Source organism: Halichoerus grypus, chromosome 8 (assembly GCF_964656455.1).
Source record: "Halichoerus grypus chromosome 8, mHalGry1.hap1.1, whole genome shotgun sequence".
Taxonomy (NCBI): domain Eukaryota; kingdom Metazoa; phylum Chordata; class Mammalia; order Carnivora; family Phocidae; genus Halichoerus; species Halichoerus grypus.
The window spans coordinates 122,689,502-122,712,425 of NC_135719.1; the positions used below are offsets into that span (position 1 = coordinate 122,689,502).

General features: G+C 43.5%; 1 protein-coding gene across 18 annotated transcripts in view; it reads left to right on the forward strand.

Annotated features, from left to right (window-relative positions):
- Window positions 1–22,924, forward strand: part of SIPA1L1 (signal induced proliferation associated 1 like 1) — a 366,695-nt gene that overhangs the window by 339,116 nt on the left and 4,655 nt on the right. For all 18 annotated transcript variants that reach the window (XM_078053858.1, XM_078053861.1, XM_078053859.1 and 15 more), the window contains 5 exons: window positions 1,923–2,168; window positions 2,907–3,072; window positions 7,421–7,667; window positions 20,958–21,104; window positions 22,493–22,607. In XM_078053858.1, the coding sequence (XP_077909984.1) occupies window positions 1,923–2,168; window positions 2,907–3,072; window positions 7,421–7,667; window positions 20,958–21,104; window positions 22,493–22,607 (921 nt within the window). The remainder of the gene's footprint in view (window positions 1–1,922; window positions 2,169–2,906; window positions 3,073–7,420; window positions 7,668–20,957; window positions 21,105–22,492; window positions 22,608–22,924) is intronic.

Sequence of the window (22,924 nt, forward strand, 5' to 3'; positions counted from 1 at the left end):
ACCAGGTCCCCTGTGGTAAGAGCCCGTGTCTCTGGTCTCAGCCTAACCTGGGGAACTCAGCAGGGCTCACGTGGTGTGGACTCAGGTCCTGGGAGATCCCAGGGGGGGACGTGTGGTAATTCTACCATCGAAGGGCCTCCAGCGTCGTAGACCACCTGAACTCTCAGCCCCAGGTTTAAAAATCCTGAGTTTTAATATGTGATGAGTAGCCTTTTCCTAGAGTCCTGTAGACTTTACTTTTGTAATCTTGAACCAAAGTTTAAAACACATCAATGATGAACAGCTTTGGGTGTTTATATTTAGTCACATGCTGTACATCACGTCTCCAGGATTCATCTTATATGTGGACGTTTGTACCTTTGACCCTCTTCCCCCATTTCCCCCATCCTCCACCCCCCCACCTGTGGCCACCACCAATCTGTTCTTTGTATCTATGAGCTTGGTTTTTTTTTTTTAGGTGGCACAAATAAGTAAGATTATATAGTATTTGTCTGACTTATTTCAATTAGCATAATGTCCTCAAGGTCCATTTATAGTGTTGCAAATAGCAGAATTTCCTTCTTTTTTATGGCTGTATAATATTTCTTGGTATATGTATATCACATTATCCCTTCATCAGTAGACACTTAGGTTGTTTCCATAGCTTGGCTATTATAAATAATACTGCAATGAACATGGGAGTGTAGACACTTTCAAGTTAATATTTTCACTTTTTCTGGATAAATACCCAAAAGTGGAATTTCTAGATCATATGGTAGTTCTATTTTAAATTTTTTGAGGAACCTTCATACTGTTTTCCATAGTGGCTGCACCAAATTGCATTCCCACCAGCAGTGCACAGGGGGTCCCTTTTCTCCACTTCCTTGCCAACACCTGTTATTTCTTGTCTTTTTGATAACAGCCATTCTAACAGGTGTGAGTGATATTTCATTGTGGTTTAGATTTGCACTTCCCAGATAATTAGTGAGGTTGAGCATCTTTTCATGTACCTGTTAGCCATCTGTAGGTCTTCTTTGGAAAAATGTTTATTCAGATTCTTTGCTCCTTTTTTAATCAGATTTTTTTCTATTGAGCTATATGAGTTCTTTATATATTCTGGGTAATGTGCCCTTATCGGATGTATGATTTGCAAGTATTTTCTCCTTCACTAGGTTGCCTTTTCATTTTATTGATGGTTTCCTTTGCCGTACAGCTTTTTAATCCGACATAGCCACTTGTTTGTTTTTGCTTTTGCTGCCTTTGCTTTTGGTGTCAGATCCAGAAACATCATTGCCAAGATCGATGTCAAGGAGCTTACCCCTGGGATTTCCTCTAGGAGTTTTATGGTTTCAGGTCTTACGTTCAAGTCTTTAATCCATTTTGAGTTGATTTTTGTATATGGTGGAGGGTAGTGGCCCATTTTCATTCCATTGAACAGCTTTTTTAGAGAGTCCATCTTAATGCCAGATGCCACAGGGAAGGAGACGTCAGTGTGCCCCTTTGGCCTTGGGTGTGGGTGTTTGGAGAACTGTATGCTGATCTGGCTCGGACCTGGGGAGCATCACCATGACCCCTAGTTCTGAGGAAGGCAAGGCAGAGAGCCACTGAGATGACCAGACCTTTTATTGCTGGTTCTCCTGTTCCTCTGGTGTGCCGGCATGTTTCAAAGCGTCCCTGACAGTCTCAACTGATTTTACCTTTTAACTTAATGTGCAGACTAAGCCACAGTGATCATGTCTCATTTTTACAGCAGACATTTAAATTATAGCAAGAAAACAAGAAAGACTAGCCAGCCAGCCCCATTAATATCTTAGGAAACAGTCACTGTTCTTTCACCTGGCCATAACCCCTGTCCTGGACGACGCTTTGATAGCCGCCGTGTGGACCCCGGGATGCACACGTGCACACCGGGGTCCTTTGGTCTTTGTCATGCTTCTCCTCAGTACCGTGGGCTCCCGACACTCTGCCAGCCCGGTGGTCTTCACCAGTGCCAGAAGTTCCCCGAAAGAGGAGCTCCATCCTGCCACCTCGCAGCTCGCACCTGCCTTCCCCTCCTCCTCCTCCTCCTCCTCCTCCTCGTCCGGCCCTAGGACCTTCTACCCTCGCCAGGGCGCGACCAGCAAGTACCTGATTGGGTGGAAGAAACCCGAAGGAACCATAAACTCCGTGGGATTTATGGACACGAGAAAGTAAGAGTTCTTTTGCTTCTCTTGCTTGGGTGGTGTGCTTTTAACATGATGGAGAACAGAAAAGGCTGAGGCAGTTTCCTACCACAGAGGAGGCCGGCTGGGGTTTGGTTGGGAGATTTTCTTTTTTTCTTTTCCTCCTAAGGAAAACTTATCTTAAATTATTTCTCTGTGCTTCATTCCTTAAATAAATTGTGTGGCCCAACATTGATTTGAGATCTTAGATCTTGTAGGAAGGAGTATGTCTGAAGAACAAACTTCAGAATAATTGACCCTCTGGCACGAAGGTGACACTCTCCCTTTGATGGTAATAATCACAGCCTTCCCATGGAATGTTTAACTTAGGAGCCACCAGAGGGAGTATTAGAAAGGGACTACCCTGAATATAAAGAACTTTTTGACAAAGTAGTACAGGGGTGGGGGGGGATTCTAAATGATTCATTCAGTTATGTTGTTTATGTTTGTACAAAAGTTACATTTGGGATTCATAGCCTGTGGTCTTATTAATAAGTCTTGCTAATTTTGGCTTAGTGGAGGTAATGGTTTCCTGTAGAAGAGCAATTTATCCATCAGATTTTTATTTTGTGCTTCCAGTTGGTTGTGTTTCTTTCACAAGCATTTATCCAAGCAGATTGTCCTTTGCTCTCCTTTAATATGTCCCCCCTGACTTCCAGCCTCAGGGTCCGTCGTGGCTTTACATCACCCTTGTCTGCTTGGTTTCTCCCATCTCTTCCCTTCAAGGCGCCATCAGAGTGACGGCAACGAGATAGCCCACACCAGGCTGCGCGCCTCAACCAGGGACCTCCGGGCGTCCCCCAAGCCAGCCTCCAAGTCCACCATCGAGGAGGACCTCAAGAAACTCATCGACCTGGAAAGCCCAACTCCCGAATCCCAGAAGAACTTTAAGGTACAGGACAGAGCTCGGGGCACATGGCCGTTAGGGAGGCCAGGTGGGACGGGGCTGCTCACCGCAGGGGCACCCTCCAGAGGTGTTGGCTCCCGGCTCCTGCCCTCACCCACTCGGCCCTAAAATTAGCTCCCATTGTTCTCCAAGCATTCTGTCCCCACTGCCACACCTCTTAGTCCCTGTCCCTCCGCCCTTCCTTTATCTTCTTTAGTGTACCCCACTCCCAGTGCACAAGCCACGTTCTCTCACAGACGTTAGCTCAGATGACGTTGCTTCAGAGAACTTGGCAGAGCACCTGTGGCTCCCTCGTCAGACAGAAAGTTTTCGGTAAATGCTTTAGTGCCTTCTGTCCACAGGGTCCCTTCCCTCCCCTCGCCAGTAGCTCCCAGCTCACGTCCTGCCCTGGGTGCCCCACCTCTGCCCCTCACCCCGGCCAGGCACGCCTGCTGGCTGTGCACCACGTACTTACTGTTCAGTCAGTCAGAGAAACGGCCTGATGGACACCCACTCTTTTCACCCCCAGCCCCATCCTCCAAACGCCACCTCTGCAGCTCAGCAAACTAGGTCTACATACTTACCTTCAGAACTTTCTAGATTCTCTTTACTTGGCAAAACCTTCTCTCCACTTCCCTCACAGAATTCCAGACTAGAAATGTCGTCTCTAAAGCCAGCCTCCCTCCCCATCAAGTCCCAAGTGTGTGCTCAGGGTTTATGTTTGTGTGTCAGTGGCCATGTGGAAGGGTTTGTTCTGCCCACCTCAGCTCGGAGGACTCCTGAAGCCTACTTGAGGCTCTCTGCTTTCTTGTCCTCGGAAGTGCCCACCCTCCCAAGGCTCGGAGCTGGCCTTTGTTGAGTGGGGCCAAAGCTCTGAGCACAAGGCATTTCTCTGTGCAGTATGTCATGTAGCCCCAGAAGGAGGAAATCCACCCCCAGGAAGGTCAGCACAGCAAACTTGGACATGTTCTGTTGTCCAGGTTCTTAGTTGAATGATTGGTAGTCTGTTGGAAGTGCCTAGCGAGTGTAATTTAAGAAGAACTCCGACAATTGATTGAAAAGGTAAGCTAAAGAATTTCCCTAACCACTTACTGTCCTCAAGCTGGGATCAGAGTACAGGGGGCATGCCCAGCAGGATGAACTGTGTGGCCTTGTCCATTCCCACTCAGGCTTCTCATCACCACTCTGGTGTGTGTGTGCACGCCTACCTCAAGATAGGTCAGATATACCCCCCTAAACTGAAAAATCAGCATTTACAGAAATTAAAAATGTACTCCAAAGGCCATTCTGGCATTCTGTTGAGAAATAAAGATTTATTAACATAAACATTAACATCATAAATCATTTTAAAGACTTGCCATTCTTGATTCTGTCATTTCTGTTTTATAAGCCAGCACTTAACAGTTCTGACTCATCACGCAGGGTACAAATGGTTTCCTTAGCAACCTCGCAAAAGATAGTGCTTGAAACTTCTTTAGCTGTCAGGTCCCAAAGAGGTGTATTAAAATGTTTAAGTACCAGTTTCAAAATAAAAATTTTTTCAGATTTTTCCTTTGAGGTTAGAGGAAAATAAAACTTGCCCTAAGAGGAATCTTTCCTCCAATTCTCAGTTTAACATTTTTGGAAAGGGACGAACTCAGAGCTTTCATTCGTTTGATTTACTCATGCTGTGGAAATAATTGAAAGCAAATGTCTGTTTTGCCCTTATTCCTGTTCTTGGCTTTTATTTCCAAAATGAATTATTTTAACATTCCTAGTTGAAACAGGGGTGCACTTTGTCATGACTGCATTACCGAGACCCTCTGCAAAGAAGACGCTCTGCTGGCTACTCTATTACTGGGAAGGGCTGGAAATAAGGCTGTTTTTTCCTCCAGTGTCGTCCTTTTCGGTTTGGTTTCAGATGACTTTAGCTAACTATCTCCGTGTGTCTTCCAAGATTCTCCGTCAGAATGCCCATGGCTCTGCTGTGTCAGGAAGGCCAGCGTGCCCTTGAGAAGTCTTCCAGGCCATGCCTGGCTAAGGCCCCGAGCCACTGCATCGGGTGTCAGGGTCCCAGCGGTGGCCATCTTTGGGCCGTGATACTTGGAACCTACTCGGACCACATTGGCTTTCTTGGATAGCAAGTGCTTCTTGTGAGTGAGCGTTAATATCAAATGACAGGGTCACTCCCAGGCTGATTTGCCAGCAGAGTGCGATGTCTGCGGCAGGACGTGGCGGGCTGTAGCTCGGACGTAGGGGCCTGCAGGGCCTAAGCAGCCCACGCAGAGCTCCTGCCTCAAGGAAAATGGCAGAGCTCAAACATTCTAAGAAACCTCATTGGCAGGCAGAGCTGAGATCACCTTATCTTCCCCAAGGGCTGCGTCCAGCGGCAAGTGAACAGACACAGTACAAACCCGTAGTCCCGATTTGCAGCCAGACTCTCAGGCGTAGACCACAGGAAGAGGCTTCGTGCAGCATCAATGTTCGGGAAGAGCTGGTGCTTGCTTACTGCAGGTGCGGGTGACCCATCACACAGAAGCCAGGAGGACCGGAAAGAGTGAGAGAACAGGAGCTGGACCTGGAGCAAGATGCTACTCCTCTAGGCCTTGTTCCTCAGCTTTGAAATAGATCCATGGTGCCCAGATGATTTTAAAATTCAAGAACCCCCCCTTTTTTAAATAAAATTATACACAGAAGTCTAATATGGAGAAGTGAGAAAGTGGAGTTTCTCTGATGGGAGGGGTGGGTGTCATGGGCGCCTGGGTCCCACCTGAACATCTCTTCTCCCCAGGCAGTGATGCTGTGAGGAACCCGTACGGTCCCCTGGAGCAATCTGTAAACCCCCCCCAGCCTGATGTGCTCTCAGATCCCTTGCGGGTCAGCATTGACTCCATGATAGTTCTTTCCCAGGGCTGGCAGCACTGGGCACCGCCCAGCAAGCACCCTGCAAGGCAGCCCAGGGCGCTCTTGGAACCAGATCGGTGTGCACGAACCTTCAAGACTAGAGGGGAAGAGGGTTGGGGTGAGGGGCCACCCCAATGTGTTGGGACAAGACGACTTTTTAATTGGCGGAAAGCATCAAGGCGGATTGCTGCCTTCCATCTCCTACCCTGCCTCCCTTTAGTGGAAGATGTTACAACTTTTAAGAAAGCATGCCGCTCCAAGGATCTCTTCAAGGTGGAGGTTCACTACCTTGAAGTATGTTAATATTTCCCAAAGAGGCTGAAACTAGAATTGGTGGAAAACCTCCTTCCTGTATAACCATCAGGGTGGGGATATTCACTAGAAAAGGAAATCCCTTTGCTGAACCCAGAGGTGCTAAAAAAGATTGGGGGCAGTGTTTGAGTGGAGAGATCTGGGGCCTGGCCTGGTAGGCAAGGGCCTTACATGATAGTGCTAGAAGCTTGCAGATGGGAGAGAGAGGATCTGGCTATATTTTTTTAAAATTATCAGCAAGCCATTTAATCTCTGTAATGCCCACAAAAGGGAAATCACCGTTTCCATACCTAGTTCCCTGACCTTAAAGACTCACAGAGCATTTATCACAGCAGCTTCGTTTTCTAGGCAAGCATATATGTGCCTTGCTCCTAACTCATCATGAATTTTTAGAAGTGAGCACAGTTTTTACACAGTCGGCTACACCTGGGGCTCATTTACATTGCGTTTGATTAATCATTTGTTCATATTTATGCAGCAACTGTGCACACCACTTCGTGGGTAGCTTTGACTTGATTAACCCTTGGTTTGATGAACGGAAGCCTGTGAGACCCAGAGCACATGAGTAAACCTGAGTGTCAGCTCTATTCTCGGTGTCCTAAATGGAGACGCGGCTGTGTCATTCTCTCTCTGCCCCTTCAAAGTGTCCCGGAAAGTCCCACAGAGGCCTTCTGGCAGCTATGACTCAACCCTCCTACTCACACCCTCACCTGTCCTTCACATTGTTCTCCCTGTCAAGGTGAACACTAGTCTAGGAAGGACTGAATAAATATAACTTTGTTGCTAACAGACCAAATATTCTGTTGGCTCTGAGGCTGGATATTTAAATATTGTTAATGTGTCTGTTGTTTCTCAATGAATGGGATTCTCAGAAGCTTGCTTTTTGCAGAAGAATCTCAACTAAAATCAAATCTGGTGACAAAAGCAAAAGACGAGAGAGAACAGCTATCTGGGACTTCTGCCATTTATATATAAATATATAGGTGGCTTCCCTATTTTGGTGAATAGAAATCCGTCCTAAAAAAACAATCTCTAAAACTCATTACATACACTATTAGTAGTTGATGTGTATCAAGAGGCACCCCCCCTCCTACTAGAGCTGCTCTGTCATGATGATATATGCCATCATATAAATACTTGTCTGCATGCTGTTGTTCAGTTCCAGGCGCTTTCCTCTCCTCAGTCCCCGTTTCCTACCACCCCTACGGCAAGACGGGCCCTGCACCGAACGCTGTCGGATGAGAGCATCTACAGCGGCCAGAGGGAGCACTTCTTCGCCTCCAGGGCTTCGCTTCTGGACCAAGCCCTGCCCAATGACGTCCTCTTCAGCAGCACGTACCCTTCCCTGCCCAAGTCTCTCCCGTTGCGGAGGCCTTCTTACACCTTGGGAATGAAGTCGCTGCATGGTAAGTGGGGCTTGCTTGCTCAGCTTTGGGGCTCCCCAGCCTCCCTGGGTCAGCCTCGCACCTGTAATCCCAGACCACAGGGTACAGACGCTTGGCCTCACCAGACCCTGAAAGTCATCTGGGATGCCTGTTCTGGTTTTGGTTATAACTTAAGACGTTGTATTAGTTTTCAGCGGTACAACATGATTCGATGTTTCTATATATTGTGAAATGGTCACCACAGTGAGTCTAGTTAATATCTCTCACCTTGCATAGTTGCAAAGTTTGTTTTTTTTCTTGTGATGAGAACTTCTAAGATGCCTTCTTAGCAACTTCCACAAATGCAGTAATTATTAACTGTAGTCACCATGCTGTAAATCCCCATGACTTACTTGTCTTTTCTCTAATTTATTTCAATCAGCATAGTGTCCTCAAAGTCCATCTGTGTTGTTGCAAATGAGATTTCATTTTTTAAGGCTGAGTAATATCCTAGTGTGTGTGTGTGTGTATGTGTGTGTGTATGTGTGTGTATCATGCATCCATTAGTGGACACTTAGGTTGTCTCCATATCTTGGCTGTTATAAATAATGGCGCAGTAAACTTGGGTACATATATTTTTTTCAAGTTAGTGTTTTCATGTTCTTCGGATAAATACCCAGAGTGGAATTTCTGAATCTTATGGTAGCTCTGCTTTTGAAGAAGCTCTGTACTGTTGTCCACAGTGGCTGCAGCGATTTACATTCCCATTAACAGTGCACAAGGGCTCCCTTTTCTCCACACCCTGGCCAACACTTGTATCTTCCCTTTTTGATAATAGATATTCTAACAAGTGTGAAGTGGTATCTCATTGTGGTTTGGGATTTTGCATTTCCCTAATCATTAATGATGTTGAGCATCTGTTCATTTATCTCTTGGCCATCTATATGTTGTCTTTGGAAAAATGTCTATTCAGATTCTTGCCTTTTTTTTTTTTAATTTTATTATGTTATGTTAGTCACCATACAATACATCATTAGTTTTTGATGTGGTGATCCATAATCCATTGTTTTCGTATAACACCCAGTGCTCCATGCAGTACGTGCCCTCCTTAATACCCATCACCAGGCTAACCAATCCCCCCTCCCCCCTCCCCTCTAAAACCCTGTTTGTTTCTCAGGTCCATAGTCTCTCATGGTTCATCTCTCCCTCCAATTCCCCACCCCCCATTTTTCCCTTCCTTCTCCTAATGTCCTCCATGTTATTCCTTATGTTCCACAAATAAGTGAAACCATATGATAATTGACTTTCTCTGCTTGACTTATTTCACTTAGCATAATCTCCTCCAGTCCCATCCATGTTGATGTAAAAGTTGGGTATTCATCTCTTCTGATGGCTGAGTAATATTCCATTGTATATATGGACCACATCTTCTTTATCCATTCATCTGTTGAAGGGCATCTCGGCTCTTTCCACAGTTTGGCTATTGCGGACATTGCTGCTATGAACGTTGGGGTGCATATTCTTGCCCATTTTCTAATCAGTTTGTTTTTTGGCTATTGAGTTGTAGGAATTCTTCATATATTATGAATATTACCCCTTATCAGATCAGATTTGCAAATATTTTCTCCCAGTCCATAGGTTGCCTTTTCATTGTTAATGGTTTTCTTGCTGAGCAGAAATTTTTTAGTGTGTGTGTAGTCTACTTGTGTATTTTTGCCTTTGTTACCTTTGCTTTTGGTGTCAAATCCAAAAAATCATCATCAAAACTGATGTCAGGGAGCTTACTGCCTGTGTTTTCTTCTGGAAGTTTGGTTTCAGATCTTACAATCAAGTCTTATCCATAATGAGTTAACTTTTGTGGTTTGGTGTAAGATAGTGCTCTGGTTTCATTCTTTTGCATGTGGCTGTCCCATTTTCCCCACACTGTTTGTTAAAGACCATCCTTTCCCTACTGTGTATTCTTGGCTCCTTTGTCATAAATTAATTGACCACATATGCATATGTTTATGCATATGCATAAGGCTCTCTGTTCTGTTCCATTGATGTGTCTGTTTTGATGCTAATACCATACTGTTTTGATTACTATAGCTTTGTAATAGAGTTTGAAATCAGGAGCGTGATACCTCCAGCTTTGTTTTTTTCCAAGATAGCTTTGGCTATTAAGAGTCTTTTGTAATTACAGATAATTTTAGGATTGCTTGTTCTACTTCTGTGAAGAATGCCATTAAAATTTTGATAGGGATTGCACTGAATCTGTAGATTGCTTTGTGTAAAATGGACATTTTAACAATATTAAATTATGAGCATGGAATATCTTTCCACTTATTTGTGTCTTCAGTTTCTTTTATCAGTATCTTACAGTTTACAGTGTACAGGTCTTTCACTTCCTTGGTTAAAGTTACTCCTAGGTATTTTATTCCTTTTGATACAATTGTGAGTAGGATTGTTAATTTCTCTTTCTTATATTTTGTTATTAGTGTATAGAAATGCAACAGATTTGTGTGAATTGATTTGGTATCCTACAACTTTACTCCATTCCTTTGTTAATTCTTAGAGTTTTTGGTGGAGTCTTTAGGATTCATAATATCATGCCATCTACAAATAGTGAGTTTTACATCATATTTGGATGCCTTTTATTTCTTTTATTTCTTATCTAATGCCCTGAGTAGACCTTCTAATACTCTGTTGAATAAAAGTGGTGTAAAAGTCCACATCTTTGTCTTGTTCCTGATCTTAGAGGAGAAGCTTTCAGCTTTCATCATGGAGTATGTCATCTATGAGCTTGTCATACATGGCCTTTATTATGTTAAAGTATATCCCCTCTATACCTACTTTTTTTATATTTTTTATCATAAATAGATGTTGATTTTTGTCAAATGCTTTTTCTTCATCTACTGAGATGATTATATGATTTTTATCCTTCATTTCATCAATGTGGTATATCACATTGATTTGTGGATGTTGAACCATCCTTACATCCCTGAGACAAATCCCACTTGATCATAGTATATGGTCCTTTTTAATGTATTGTTGAATTCGGTCTACTAATATTTTTGTTGAGGATTTTTGCATATAGATGCAATAATATATCCTTCATCAAGGATATTGGCCTGTGATTTTTTTTTTTCCTTGTGGTGTCCCTGTCTAGTTTTGGTATCCGGGTGGGTAATGCTAGCCTCATAAAATGAGTTTGGAAGTGTTCCTTTTGCTGCTGCTGCTGCTGCTGCTGCTTTTTTTTTGGAAGAATTTTAAAAAGGTTAATTCTTTGAATGTTCGGTAGAATTCAACAGTAAAGTCCTCTTTTGTTTGCATCAGTAATCACAGACCTTCCAACCATCTCCTTACTAGTAATCAGTCTGTTGAGGTTTTCGGTGTCTTCATGATTCTGTTTCAATGACTTAGCACAGCAGGTGGCACGTTAGTCTCATAATCATGATTCACTTTTGGCAAGTTGTATGTTTATGGGGTTTATGCATTTCTTCTTATGCACAATTTATTGGCATATAATTCTTCACTGTAGTCTCTTAAGATCCTCTGTATTTCTCTGGTATCAGTTATCGTGTCTGCTCTTTCATTTCTGATTTTGAGTGTTCTCTCTTTTTTTCTTGGTGAGTCTAGCTAAAGCTTTGTCAAGTTTATTTATCTTTTCAAAGAACCATTTCTTAGTTTCATTGATCTCTATTTTGTGTGTTGTGTTTTGTTTTAGCTTCTGTTTTATTTCCACTCTGATCTGTTATTGCCTTTCTTCGACTAACTTTGGGCTTTATTTGTTGTTCTTCTCCTAGGTCCTTCAGGTGTAAAGTTAGGTTGCTTATTTGAGATGTTTCTTGATATGTAGGCATTTGTCACTATGAACTTCCCTCTTGAAACTGCTTTTCCTGCATCCCGTAAGCTTTGGTATGTTGTATTTCCATTTTCATTCTTCTGAAAGTATTTCTTGATTTCTCTTGTGATGTCTTCTTTGACCCATTGCTTGTTCAGTAGCGTGTCATTTAGTCTCCACATATTTGTGAATTTTCCTGTTTTCTTCTTGTAATTGATCTCTAGTTTCATAGCATTATAGTGAGAAAAAAATTTGATTTCATTTCAGTCATGTTAAATTTATTAAGACTTGTGACCTAACATATGATCCATCCTGGAGAATGTTCTATGTGTGACTGAAAAGAATGTATATTCTTTTGTTTTTGGGATGGAATATTTTGTATAAGCTGTTAAGTCCATCTGGCCTAGTGTGTCATTTAAGGTTGATGTTCCCTAATTGACTTGTCTAGATGATCTGTCCATTGATGAAAGTGGGTTATCAAAGTCCCCTACTATTACCATATTGCTATTTCTCCTTTTTAGGTCTGTTTATATTTGCTTCACATATTTAGGTGCTCCAGTGTTGGGTACATAAATACAAATGCTATTTCCTCTTACTGGATTGGCCCCTTTATCATTGTGTAATGCCTTTTTTTGTCTTTATTATAGTCCTTGTTTTAGAGTCTTTTTTGTCTAATATAACTATACCAGCTTTCTTTTGGTTTCCATTTCCATGGAATATCTTTTTTCATTCCTTCACTTTCAGTCTGTGGATGTCCTTAGTTCTCAAGTGACTCTCTTAGAGGCAGCGTATAGATGGGTCATGTTTTTTTACCCATTTAATTAGAGAAGATAGTCCACTTATATTTAAAATAATCAATGATAGGGGCGCCTGGGTGGCTCAGTCGTTAAGCGTCTGCCTTCGGCTCAGGTCATGATCCCAGAGTCCTGGGATCGAGCCCCGCATCGGGCTCCCTGCTCTGCTGGAAGCCTGCTTCTCCCTCTCCCACTCCCCCTGCTTGTGTTCCCTCTCTCGCTGTCTCTCTCTCTGTCAAATAAATAAAATCTTTAAAAATAAATAAATAAATAAAATAATCAATGATAGGCATATACCTTTTGCTGTTTTGTAGTTCCTCTGTGTTCCTTTCTTGTCCTGCTTTCTTCCTTCATGGTTTAATAACTTTCTGTAGTGGTAGGCTTAGATTCCTTTCCCTTTATCCTCTGTGTATCTATCATAGGTTTTTGCTTTGTGGTTACCATGAGGCTTTCATATAACTTATATTTATAACCATTTATTTCCAGTGCATAACAACTTAAGTTTAAATGCATGTTAAAGTTCTACATTTTTACTCTCTCCCCCAACATTTTATGTTTTTGATGTCACAATTTACATCTTTTTATCATGTGTATCCCTTATTAACTAATTACAGTTGACCCTTGAGCAACAGGGGAGTATGGGGTATCAACCTCCTATATGGTCAAAAATCCGTGTATAACTGTTGACTTCCCAGAAACATTAACTATTGATAGCCTACTGTTGACCAGAAGCCTTACCAATAACATAAACAGTCATTTCAAATATTTTGTATGTCATACATCTTATATGCTGTAATCTTACAATAAAGTAGAGAAAGGAAAATATTAAAAAATCATAAGAGAAGATACATTTACAGTACTGTACTGTATTTACCAATACTGTAAGCTTACCTTGTCTGTTTACATGAGTAACCATCTGTCAGTACCTACGCCAGTTTTGTCTTATAGGATACAAAACTGTAGATGTTATATGTATTGCTAACACTAGACATTAAAAGCGAAAAGGAATGCAGACTTACTTACAGGTTTAACAATTCATGCACTAATAATGAAGCAGCGGCAGTATGATTGCTCTATGGTAGCCTAGTGGAATTGATACAGTTCTTCACAGTAGCCTTGCCTATACACTAATGAACGAATCACTATAAAATTTTTATGGCGTAAAGTACTACAGTCATATAGTACAGTTTTAGAAACACTGTTACATTTTTTAAAAACCGCTTACCTGTGATGATAGGCTGATACAGTTTCCCAAGTTACAAGAGTGAGAGGCATACTTTAAGGTAATGTAATTCCTTGAAAGCAAAATTATGAAGCAGTAAGAAAATCAAAACATTATTACTTTTATATTAAATATCACTCGCATATGCCTGTGTAAGGACAGGGTATCCACTTCTATACAAGACTTACACTCACTGTTCTACATGATGAATACTTTGGCGATGATGATGATGATGACACAAAAGCATCTCATACAATTATTGCTGTACAGTCAGATTTCACACAAAACACACACACAACAGATAAGTTTATTAACTGTATGGCCTGATGATTATTTATTATTCATTAAGTGGAAGTGGATCATCATAAAGGTCTTTGCCCTTGTCTTCACGTTGAGTAGGCTGAGGAGAGGGAGGAAGATGAGGGGTTGGCCATGCTGTCTCAGGGATGGCAGAGGTGGAAGGAGAGGTGGGAGAGGCAGACACACTCAGTGTACCTCTGTGGAAATATATTGTAATTTCTGTCTGTTTTGCTGTTTCATCTCTCTAAATATGTTTTTATACAGTACCGATCCTCCCACTGTGAGCTTTAGTTTCAGAGCCCATAGCCTAGAATGGTTCATGTTGTAAAAGAAGTCAAAGCAGTCTTGGAGAATCAGAATCCTTCTGCCAGATTGTCTAATGTCAATTTGTTTTCTGGCGCTTCTTCTCCGTCTTGTTCCTCATCATCTGGTGCTGGTTTGGAAGCACTCATCTCCATCCGGTCGTCTTCTTTTAAGTCCTCAGTTGTGATGTCTGTTACCTCTTGGACTTCTCCATCTTAAAACCCTTCACCCCTACCTTTTTTGCCAAATCCAGTCTCTTTCATGATTTCCTTGATTGGCTCTATCATAAATCCTATGAAGTTATGTACAACATCCGGACAGTTTTCTCCATCAGGAATCCATTATTTCGGGCTTGATGGTTTTCATGGCTTTTTCTATAACAATGATGGCATCTTTGGTATAGTCCTTCCAGAATTTCATGTTCTGTCTATCATATTCCCACCCATAGTGTTGACAGTCCTTTCACAGAATACTGTGTATAGGGACTCCTGGGTGGCTCAGTCAGTTAAGCATCTGCCTTCAATTCAGATCCCGATCCCAGGGTCCTGGGATCGAGTCCTGCATCAGGCTCCTTGCTCAGCAGGGAGCCTGCTTCTCCCTCTGCCTGCTCTGCCTGCCGGCTCCCGCTGCTTGTGCGCCCTCTCTCTCTGAAAAATAAATAAATAAAATCTTTAAAAAAAAAAGGATACTGTGTGTGATCATCCTTAAATGTTCTGATGACCCCTTGCTCCAGAGGCTGAATTAGAGATGTCGTGTTTGGGGGCAAGTAGACCACTTCGACACCTTTGGTGTTGAACTCATGGGATTCTGGGTGGCCGGGGCATTGTCCAATATCAGAAGTACATTAAAAGGCAATCTCTTGCTGGCAAGGTACTTCCTGACTGGACAAAGCATCAATGGAACCAGTCCAGAAAAAGGGTCTTCATTGTCCAGGCCTTCTTGTACAACCAAAAGTCTGACAGCTGGTTTTGTGTCCCTTCAAGACTCAGGGGTTGTCAGGGGTTGGTAGGGTTTATAGAAAAGGGCAGTTCTGATCCTAAACTAAACTGCATTTGCACAACAGTCATTAGTCTGTCCTTTCTGCCTTAAATCCTGCTGCTCACTTCTCTTCATATGGAGTAAATAATGTCTTTTGTGGCATTTTATTCCAGAACAGGGCACTTTTGTCTGCATAAAAAACCTGTTCAGGCAGATATCCTTTCTCCTCAATGATTTTCTTAACGATGTCTGGGAACTTGTCTGCTGCCTCTTGGTTGGCAGAAGCTGCTTCTCCTGTTATCTTGACATTTTTAAAACCAAACCTCTTTCTAAAATTATCAAACCATCCTTTGCTGGCATTAAATTCTGCAGCTTTCGATCTTTCACCTTCCGTTTGCTTTGAGTTGTCATATAATGACTTCGCTTTTTCTTGAGTCATATTAGAGTCTGTAGAAATGCCTTTCTTATTAGCAGTCCTGTACCCACCTGAAAGCTGCATTTTCAATAGGAGATCAAAAGGTATTTCCCAAAAAGTACAAGGTTTTTATGCCTACTGGCACTGCTCCAGTGACAGCTTCGTGAATTTCCTCTTCTTTTTTTCACAGTGGTCCTTATGCTAGATTCATTTACCTTGAAATGGCAGGCGACCGCAGCTGCAGACCTCAATCTGTGCTACATATCAAGCAGTTCAACTTTTTCGTGTCATTTCATATCTTTTCTGGTTTTTGGGGACACTTACAGCATTACTAGTAGTACTTCGAATGGATCCCATGGTACTATTCAAGGTTTATGGTATTGCACGAAACACAGTGAAAAAGTACGTGAGAATGGAGACCAGTTTTTACCGGATACCCAATTTACTGGAGAGAAGAACTGCTCGTGTGAAGATGATTAGCCTCACATGCATTTTAAGTGGATACTTTGAACACTAAGCCTCATTGCAGTAGTCTCAGGAGGTGGCTACGAAATTATTACAGTAGTACACAGTATGTACCGTAGTTAATTTTGGGCAATTATGATGTAATACTGCATCTTTGTTCACACTTCTCTCAACTGTGAGTGGTGCCATGTACGGTATGTGTGAGTTTTAGAAAGTTTTAACTTTTTATAATAGATATGTATATATTTTTGGCATTCATGACATCTTTTTTTTTTTTTAATTTCTAAGCTGTGTAGTTTGTCTGCAAGTTTTTGAAATTGTTGCAAATCTTCAAAAATGTTTCCAAAATATTTATAGGAAAAAATCCACATAGAGTGGACCCATGCAGTTCAAACCTGTGTTGCTCAAGGGCCAACTGTAAGACAATTATTTTTATTATTTTTGTCTTTTAACCTTCTTACTAGCCTTGTAAGTCATTAATTTACTACTGCCTGCACTATGTGCTTACCTTTTCCAGTAAGATTGATATTTTTATGTTTTCTTTTTACTAATTAGCACTCCTTCTTTTCAGCTTAAAGAAGTCCCTTTAACATTTCCGGTAAGGCCAGTCTAGTTGTGTTGAACTCTTTTAGATTTTGTTTTAAAAAATTCATTTATTTTAGAGAGAGACAGAGAGAGAGCATAAGCAGGGGGAGAGGCAGAGAGAGAGGGAGACAAGCAGACTCCCTGCTGAGTGGGGAGCCAAACACAGGGCTCAATCCCAGGACCCTGAGATCATGACCTGAGCCGAAATCAAGAGTCAGACGCTTAACCGACTGAGCCACCCAGGAGCCCCTCCTTCAGCTTTGTTTGTCTGGAAAAGTCTTTATCTCACCTTCAATTCTAGAGGACAACTTTGTTGGGTAGAGGATTCTTAGTTGGCAGTTTTTTTCTTTTAGCCACTCCCTTCTGGCCTGGAAAGTTCCTGTTGAAAAGTCTTATTGGGGATTCATTTGTACATACCAAGTTGTTTTTCTCTTGCTGCTTTTAAGATGTTCTTCTTGTCTAACTTTGGAGACTAATTATAATATGTCTTGGTGTGGGTCTTTTTACATTCACTTTATCTGGAACTCTGGTCTTCCTGGATCTGGATGTGTGTTTCCTTCTCTAGGTTAGTGAAGTTTTCTCTCTCTTCTTCTGGGACCCCTATAAATAATGCAAATGTTGGTCTGCTTGATATTGTCCTATAGGTCCCTTAAGCTATTTTCACTCCTTTTCATTCTTTTTTTCTTTTTGCTGTTCTGATTGGATGAGTTCCATTGCCTTGTCTTTGAATTCACCGATCCTTTCTTCTGCTTCATCTAATCTGCTGTTGAACTCCTCTAGTATATTTTTCAGTTCAGTTATTATATTCTTTGGCACTGTGACTTCTATTTGACATTTCCTTATATTTTCTTTTTGTTGAAGTTCTCACTATGTTCATTCGTCTCCCAAGTTCAGCGAGCATCTTTATGTCCGTTACCTTGAACTCTGTCAGGCAGATTACTTAACTCCTTTTCACTAAGGATTTTTTTGTGGTTTTATCTTGTTCTTTGTTCATTACATATTCCTCTATTTCCTCTTTTTTCTGGACTCCTTGTGTTGTTCTGTAAGATAGTCAACTCTCCCAGTCTTGAAGGAGTAGCCTTGTTTTGGAGATGAACCTTTATCATTCAACCCTGCCCTAGTTCTTTCTTGTCTCTCAAACCTTTGTGATGGTCCAAACAGCCTATTTCATTTTTAATAGATCCCAGTAGTTGGGGGTGTGCCAAGACCAGTGTCCCAAAAGGGAGGATCTCAGTCAGCGCCTAGATTTAGGCTGATTGTAAGCCGGACCCTCTGGCGGCAGCTCTTAAAGTATGCAAATATATACAGTCCTATGGGCCCACAACTGTAAGCCCCACTGGCCACCAGTGCCAGGTGATCTCAACATATCCCCTGGGTGGCAGTCCTAAAAACCAGAGTACTAAGTGAGTGTATAAGTTCCTTTCTGAGAGATAACAGTGAGCCAGAGGAAGGCAGAGGGCAAGCACAAAGATAGCATGCACCTGGCCTCCATGCCCCATGAGCACCACCATGGGCCCCTACTTGTGTGCCAAACCTGAAGCCTGCCCTAGGCCAAAGCTCTGGAATAAGCAAATAAGCCTCTTTCACAGAAGACTGGAGTTTGTTTCGGTCTGCGTTCTGTTCAGTGCCCTACATGTGGTAGCCTGTCAAGAATTGTCCCTCCAATTTTTAAAGTCCCATGGGACTCAGGAATGGAGGCCCCCCCCCCCCCGGCCGCCAGAGCCATATGGTCCAGGGGCATCCCTTGGGTGACAACCATAAATACTGGGGCACCAGGTACATATAACAACCCTCTCCTGGCATGCTTGCTAAAAATACAATTTCCAGACCTTACCCAAGACCTGCTGAATTTCAGTACAAAGGTGTAGTTTGGAGATGATATTTTTACCAAAAATCCTATCTGCTACTGTGATTGGGCGCATTTGGCTAACATTAAATTATTTTTTGGAGACTTGTATCCATTGGCTCCTTCCAGCCGCTGTAAGAGCCCAGACTTGCCATTGTTCTGTCTTTCCTAGACCGTGGTGTCAGCCAGTCATTTGTCGACTCATTCATTCATTCAGTGAACAAGCAAGTATTAGTTTAGGGAAAGGCGTATTGATGCCAGGCACCTCCGTGTTCTTGCCTTTGGTTCATAAATGCCTTGTTTGCTCTGTAACCAAACTAGGTCCCAGTTTTATGAAAGGCCATATTCTGGGACTGTGGGTTTACATTCGTTCTTTTCCTTTCTCCTCTCTCTATCCACCTCCATTCCAGGGTTCTACACCCACCCGACCCCACTGTGACCCAGCCCAGCAGACATCCGCTATGGAACCTGGGGTCCTGCTTGTTCATTAGACATGTGCTATAACTTTGTCTCCCATCTGCCCTTTCTCCTTCCGGGCATTCTGCCTCCATTCATACCCATGTTTCTTATCCTTTCTGCTGCTTCTCTGGAAACATATTTTCTTTGACTCTCCTGCTTGCCTCATTTGCTTTCTCCCCGCATCACACATGAGCTCTCAACCCACTCTTGTGCATGTCCGTCCACCACCTCTGTCCTGCTCACTGCTCCCCTTCTCCCCAATGGCAGGCATCACCCGGGAGCATGCCAGCTTCTCACTACCCCCTCTCCCCCATCTGACTACAGCTGGACTCTGGCTTCTCTTTTCTCCACGAGGGCACCCTCCAGAGTGAACATGTGAAATGACCACTTTTTACCATCTAGACTCTAGAAGAAAACTTCCTGGTAGTGACCAAATAGGCCCTAATCTTTTCTCCCCTTCTGTCTCCACACTGGGGCCACTCTCCCCTGAGTTCCATTGCTCCTGCAGCAATAAACCCTTCGTAAAGGCATGTCTGCATGTGTCCCGTCAGAGTAGACCCTGTCTTCTAGAGGTTTCCATTCTAAGAGAGCAACCTGGTCACTGTCCAGCTGCAGAAGGGAGGGAATGGGCTGCCCTCTGTGACCCCCCTCCCATCCCCTCTTCTTGCTCTCCTGGAAGTCAGGCAGCACGGTGACCCCATGTCCTACACGGAGCAACCCTTACTGGGCTGATCCCTCAGCCCTGGCCTTGTTTCATCCACTGTCACTGGGCAACGGGGAGGAGTGACTTCTTTTGTACATATGGAAATTTGGGTGCCAGAGATAAAAAAGGGCAGGAGGGTTGTGAGTGACACACAGAATTGTCTGTTCCACCTACTTACCCTTGGTGGGAGCATGTTTAAATAGATCAGAGCATTTAATATCTGGCAGTATTTGTTGATTTCCATTTACTCATCATCTTGCTAATTTAAGCACATTAATAACTAGCAGCTGTACTTCACAGCAGTTCTTTATGTCATTTGAAAGGGAAAACAAGCACTAAATATACTCTGGTTTCCCAGGCTATCATCCTTGGGGAAACTTTTTAACTCCTTGTAAACAGGTGTTTCTGGAGTCACTCAGTGATTTTAACTGAGATTTGAGCTTGTGGTGGCATGGGTTTTTAGTGTTATAGTCCCATTCTGAGGGTGGCCCTTCTCCTGGAGTCGCACACTCTGCCCTTGTCCCTGCCCCAGCTTCTGCCCTGTTGAGAGCATCTACGTGTCATGAGCCCAGCAGCCTTCCCACTCTCTTCTCTGCCTGCGTGAACTTGAGCGGTAGCAGCGTGCCCTCCAATGGCAGAGCGGCCCCCTGCGCCCACTCCTTTCTGCCCCAGGCCGAGCAAAGGCTCGTCGTTATGATGGCTTCATGTTTGTGTTTTTAAAATTGTCACCTTAGAAGAAGCTCAGGCTCTTGGACTGCTGTGATCCAAAAGTGATCCCAAGAGTTGCTTCTTCTGTCCTTGGGAAGGAGAAGAATGCCAACACCAATCCTAAAATCACCTTCCTGTAGTAACTCCATTCGGGTAATTGAGCACTCTCCTACAGTCTGCTTTGGTTCCCACATCAGCCTGCAGACACATCCAGCTGTGGAAACCAGTGGGCCATCCCCCAGGGACAGGGAGTCCACAGCAGGTGGCTCAGATCCCAGGGCCCAGTCCAGTGAGAATAAGCCTTATTATCCCCTAGAACAGGGATCAACAAGCTTCTCCGGTCTGGCTTCAAAATCCAGCTGTCTGTTGAAACAGGCCTCGTTGTCCTAGCCTGGATCCTTGACTCTGGGAAAAAAAACAAAAACAAAAAGCAAGACGTGAGAGCTGCCCTGGGCCCCCCTATAGACAGACAGCTCCCAGAGAAGCAGACGTGTTGTCTCCATGCAAAACTAACTTTTCTGTGTCTCCACACTACTAGAAGTGAGACGGTGGAGGATGATTAAAAAGTGAGTTAAGCCTGGAGGAAGCCAAATCCTAGTTCATGTCAGCTTCAGAATAGCCCCTGATGGTCTGCTGGACTAGATATGGATTCCAGATAACAACTGCTTGGGTAAGATCTCAAGCGGTTCTCCTGTGGGCATGAGAAGGATCTTACCTCTCCTCTCTTGCAGGAGAGTTCTCGGCCTCAGACAGCTCCCTCACGGACGTCCAGGAGACCCGAAGGTCTCCCATGCCCGACCCCGGCCTGATGCCCCTGCCCGACGCTGCTGCGGATTTAGATTGGTCCAACTTGGTGGATGCTGCCAAGGCCTATGAGGGTGAGTCCACGGACGATGTGAGCAGGACGGGCAGGACCGGCAGGGCTGGGGGGTGCCGCTCTGCTGCTTTGAACACACGGACCACACAGGGTGGAGCCCATGCAGCTGGAAACCAGTTGGCTGAACCGTTACCGAGCACTCAGTAGGGCCACATGCTGTATGATTTAATCCGATGGGGCCTGACGTTTCCTCTGCATAGGAATTCATAGCATGGATGTCTCCCCTCCCCACATGTGGGAAGGGCAGGGAGTGGGGGAATCTCAGCTGTCACCTGATTGAAAAGAACACCTATCCAGAGAGAGTCTTTGAGACCCCATCATGAGGACCTCACTGTGAAGTGCACCGTTGGATCTGTTAGGGATGCTTGTCCCACTTGGCCCTGCCCCAGGTTTGACAACTGTTGGGTATCCTCTTTGTGCTGCTCACTCACCTCTCCCGACTCTGGTAGCACGTTTTCTGTCCACGTTGTTCCTGTGCCAACCCACCATGTGTTTGCTTGCTTCACTGCAGGCCCTTATGCTGGCGTGCTGGAATAGAAGAAACTCGATGTAATGCTATCCGCGTATGTGGACCTGAGGTTGTCAAATGCCTTTTGTGAATAGACTTCCCTCTGTGGTCATCATTCCAAATTCTTCGGTGCTAAAATGTTCTTTATAAAACAATGATAGCAAATGAGTGGTTTAAGGTTGAGTTAGTTTTTTTGTGTTTGTTTTTTTTCTCTCATGTTTGAAGAATTGAAAGTGGGTATTCTGTCCAAGCTACGATTTTCAGGAGAACTTGATTAGCCGACAGCGGAGTAGCCCACAGGGCATCCCCATGTTAGCTGGTGGCAATTCCCCAGTACAGACGATTTTAAATTTCAGCTTGTTGGTCACGCTCCTTTATATGATACGGTACTAGTTTTGTGTTTTTAATGAGAGGTTTCGAAAATTTGATTTTGTTTTCTTCGCTCAAGTTTTAAGTTGGGTATATTTTGAAGCACATATGGTTGGACTTTGGCTAAAACCCACCAAGGTAGCCAGGAATCTTGTGGAAAACATACTTCTACAAGGGCATTTTCTATCATCACTGAGTGGAAAAAGCCTTGGTCTGGAAATTTGGCACAGTGCCTGTTTCCGGGGAAACATTCCATAGAATGCTACTTTGATGAGTAAGAAAAAGAAGACTACAACTGATTCACAAGTGTTTTCAAAAGGGATCTTAAACGCTACTATCCTCTTAGAGCTGAAACAGTAATTTTTTCCTACACGGGTCAGGAGATAAGGGTCCTGATGCATCCTCACACGTTGATTGGATTTGACCGTCAGTGTAGGCCGGTTGTTGACCTTTGATAGACCGGGCCCGGATGTTTTTCCAAAATACTGAATGGCTTCTCCTCTCCCTTCCAGTCCAAAGAGCCTCCTTCTTTGCTGCTAGTGATGAAAGCCACCAGCCCTTGAGTGCTGCATCCAACGGTGACCAGCTTGAGGAGCAGGCTCTGGCCCAGATGAAGTCCTACAGCAGGTTGGTCACCCAGTAGGGAGGTCAGCACCCTGCACCATGTGTCCCCTCCACTCGTGACAGCAGGTGTGGGGAAGAGATGGCGGCCGCATGGATTAGCTGACTGAAGCTCATCACCGCAGTGCCAGACTCTTCACATTTTAGAATGCTTTGTAACTCAATCCTGTAAACATAATTAAACTGTTCTTGATGACTTAGTCATAATCATGAATATTCATTATTATTTAAAGCCGTAATACATTTATGCTCTCAGGGCTGATCACGTAAGGTGAGAAAAATCATTTGTCTGATGTCCTTGAGCCTGGTTTTGGAGTTTCTGC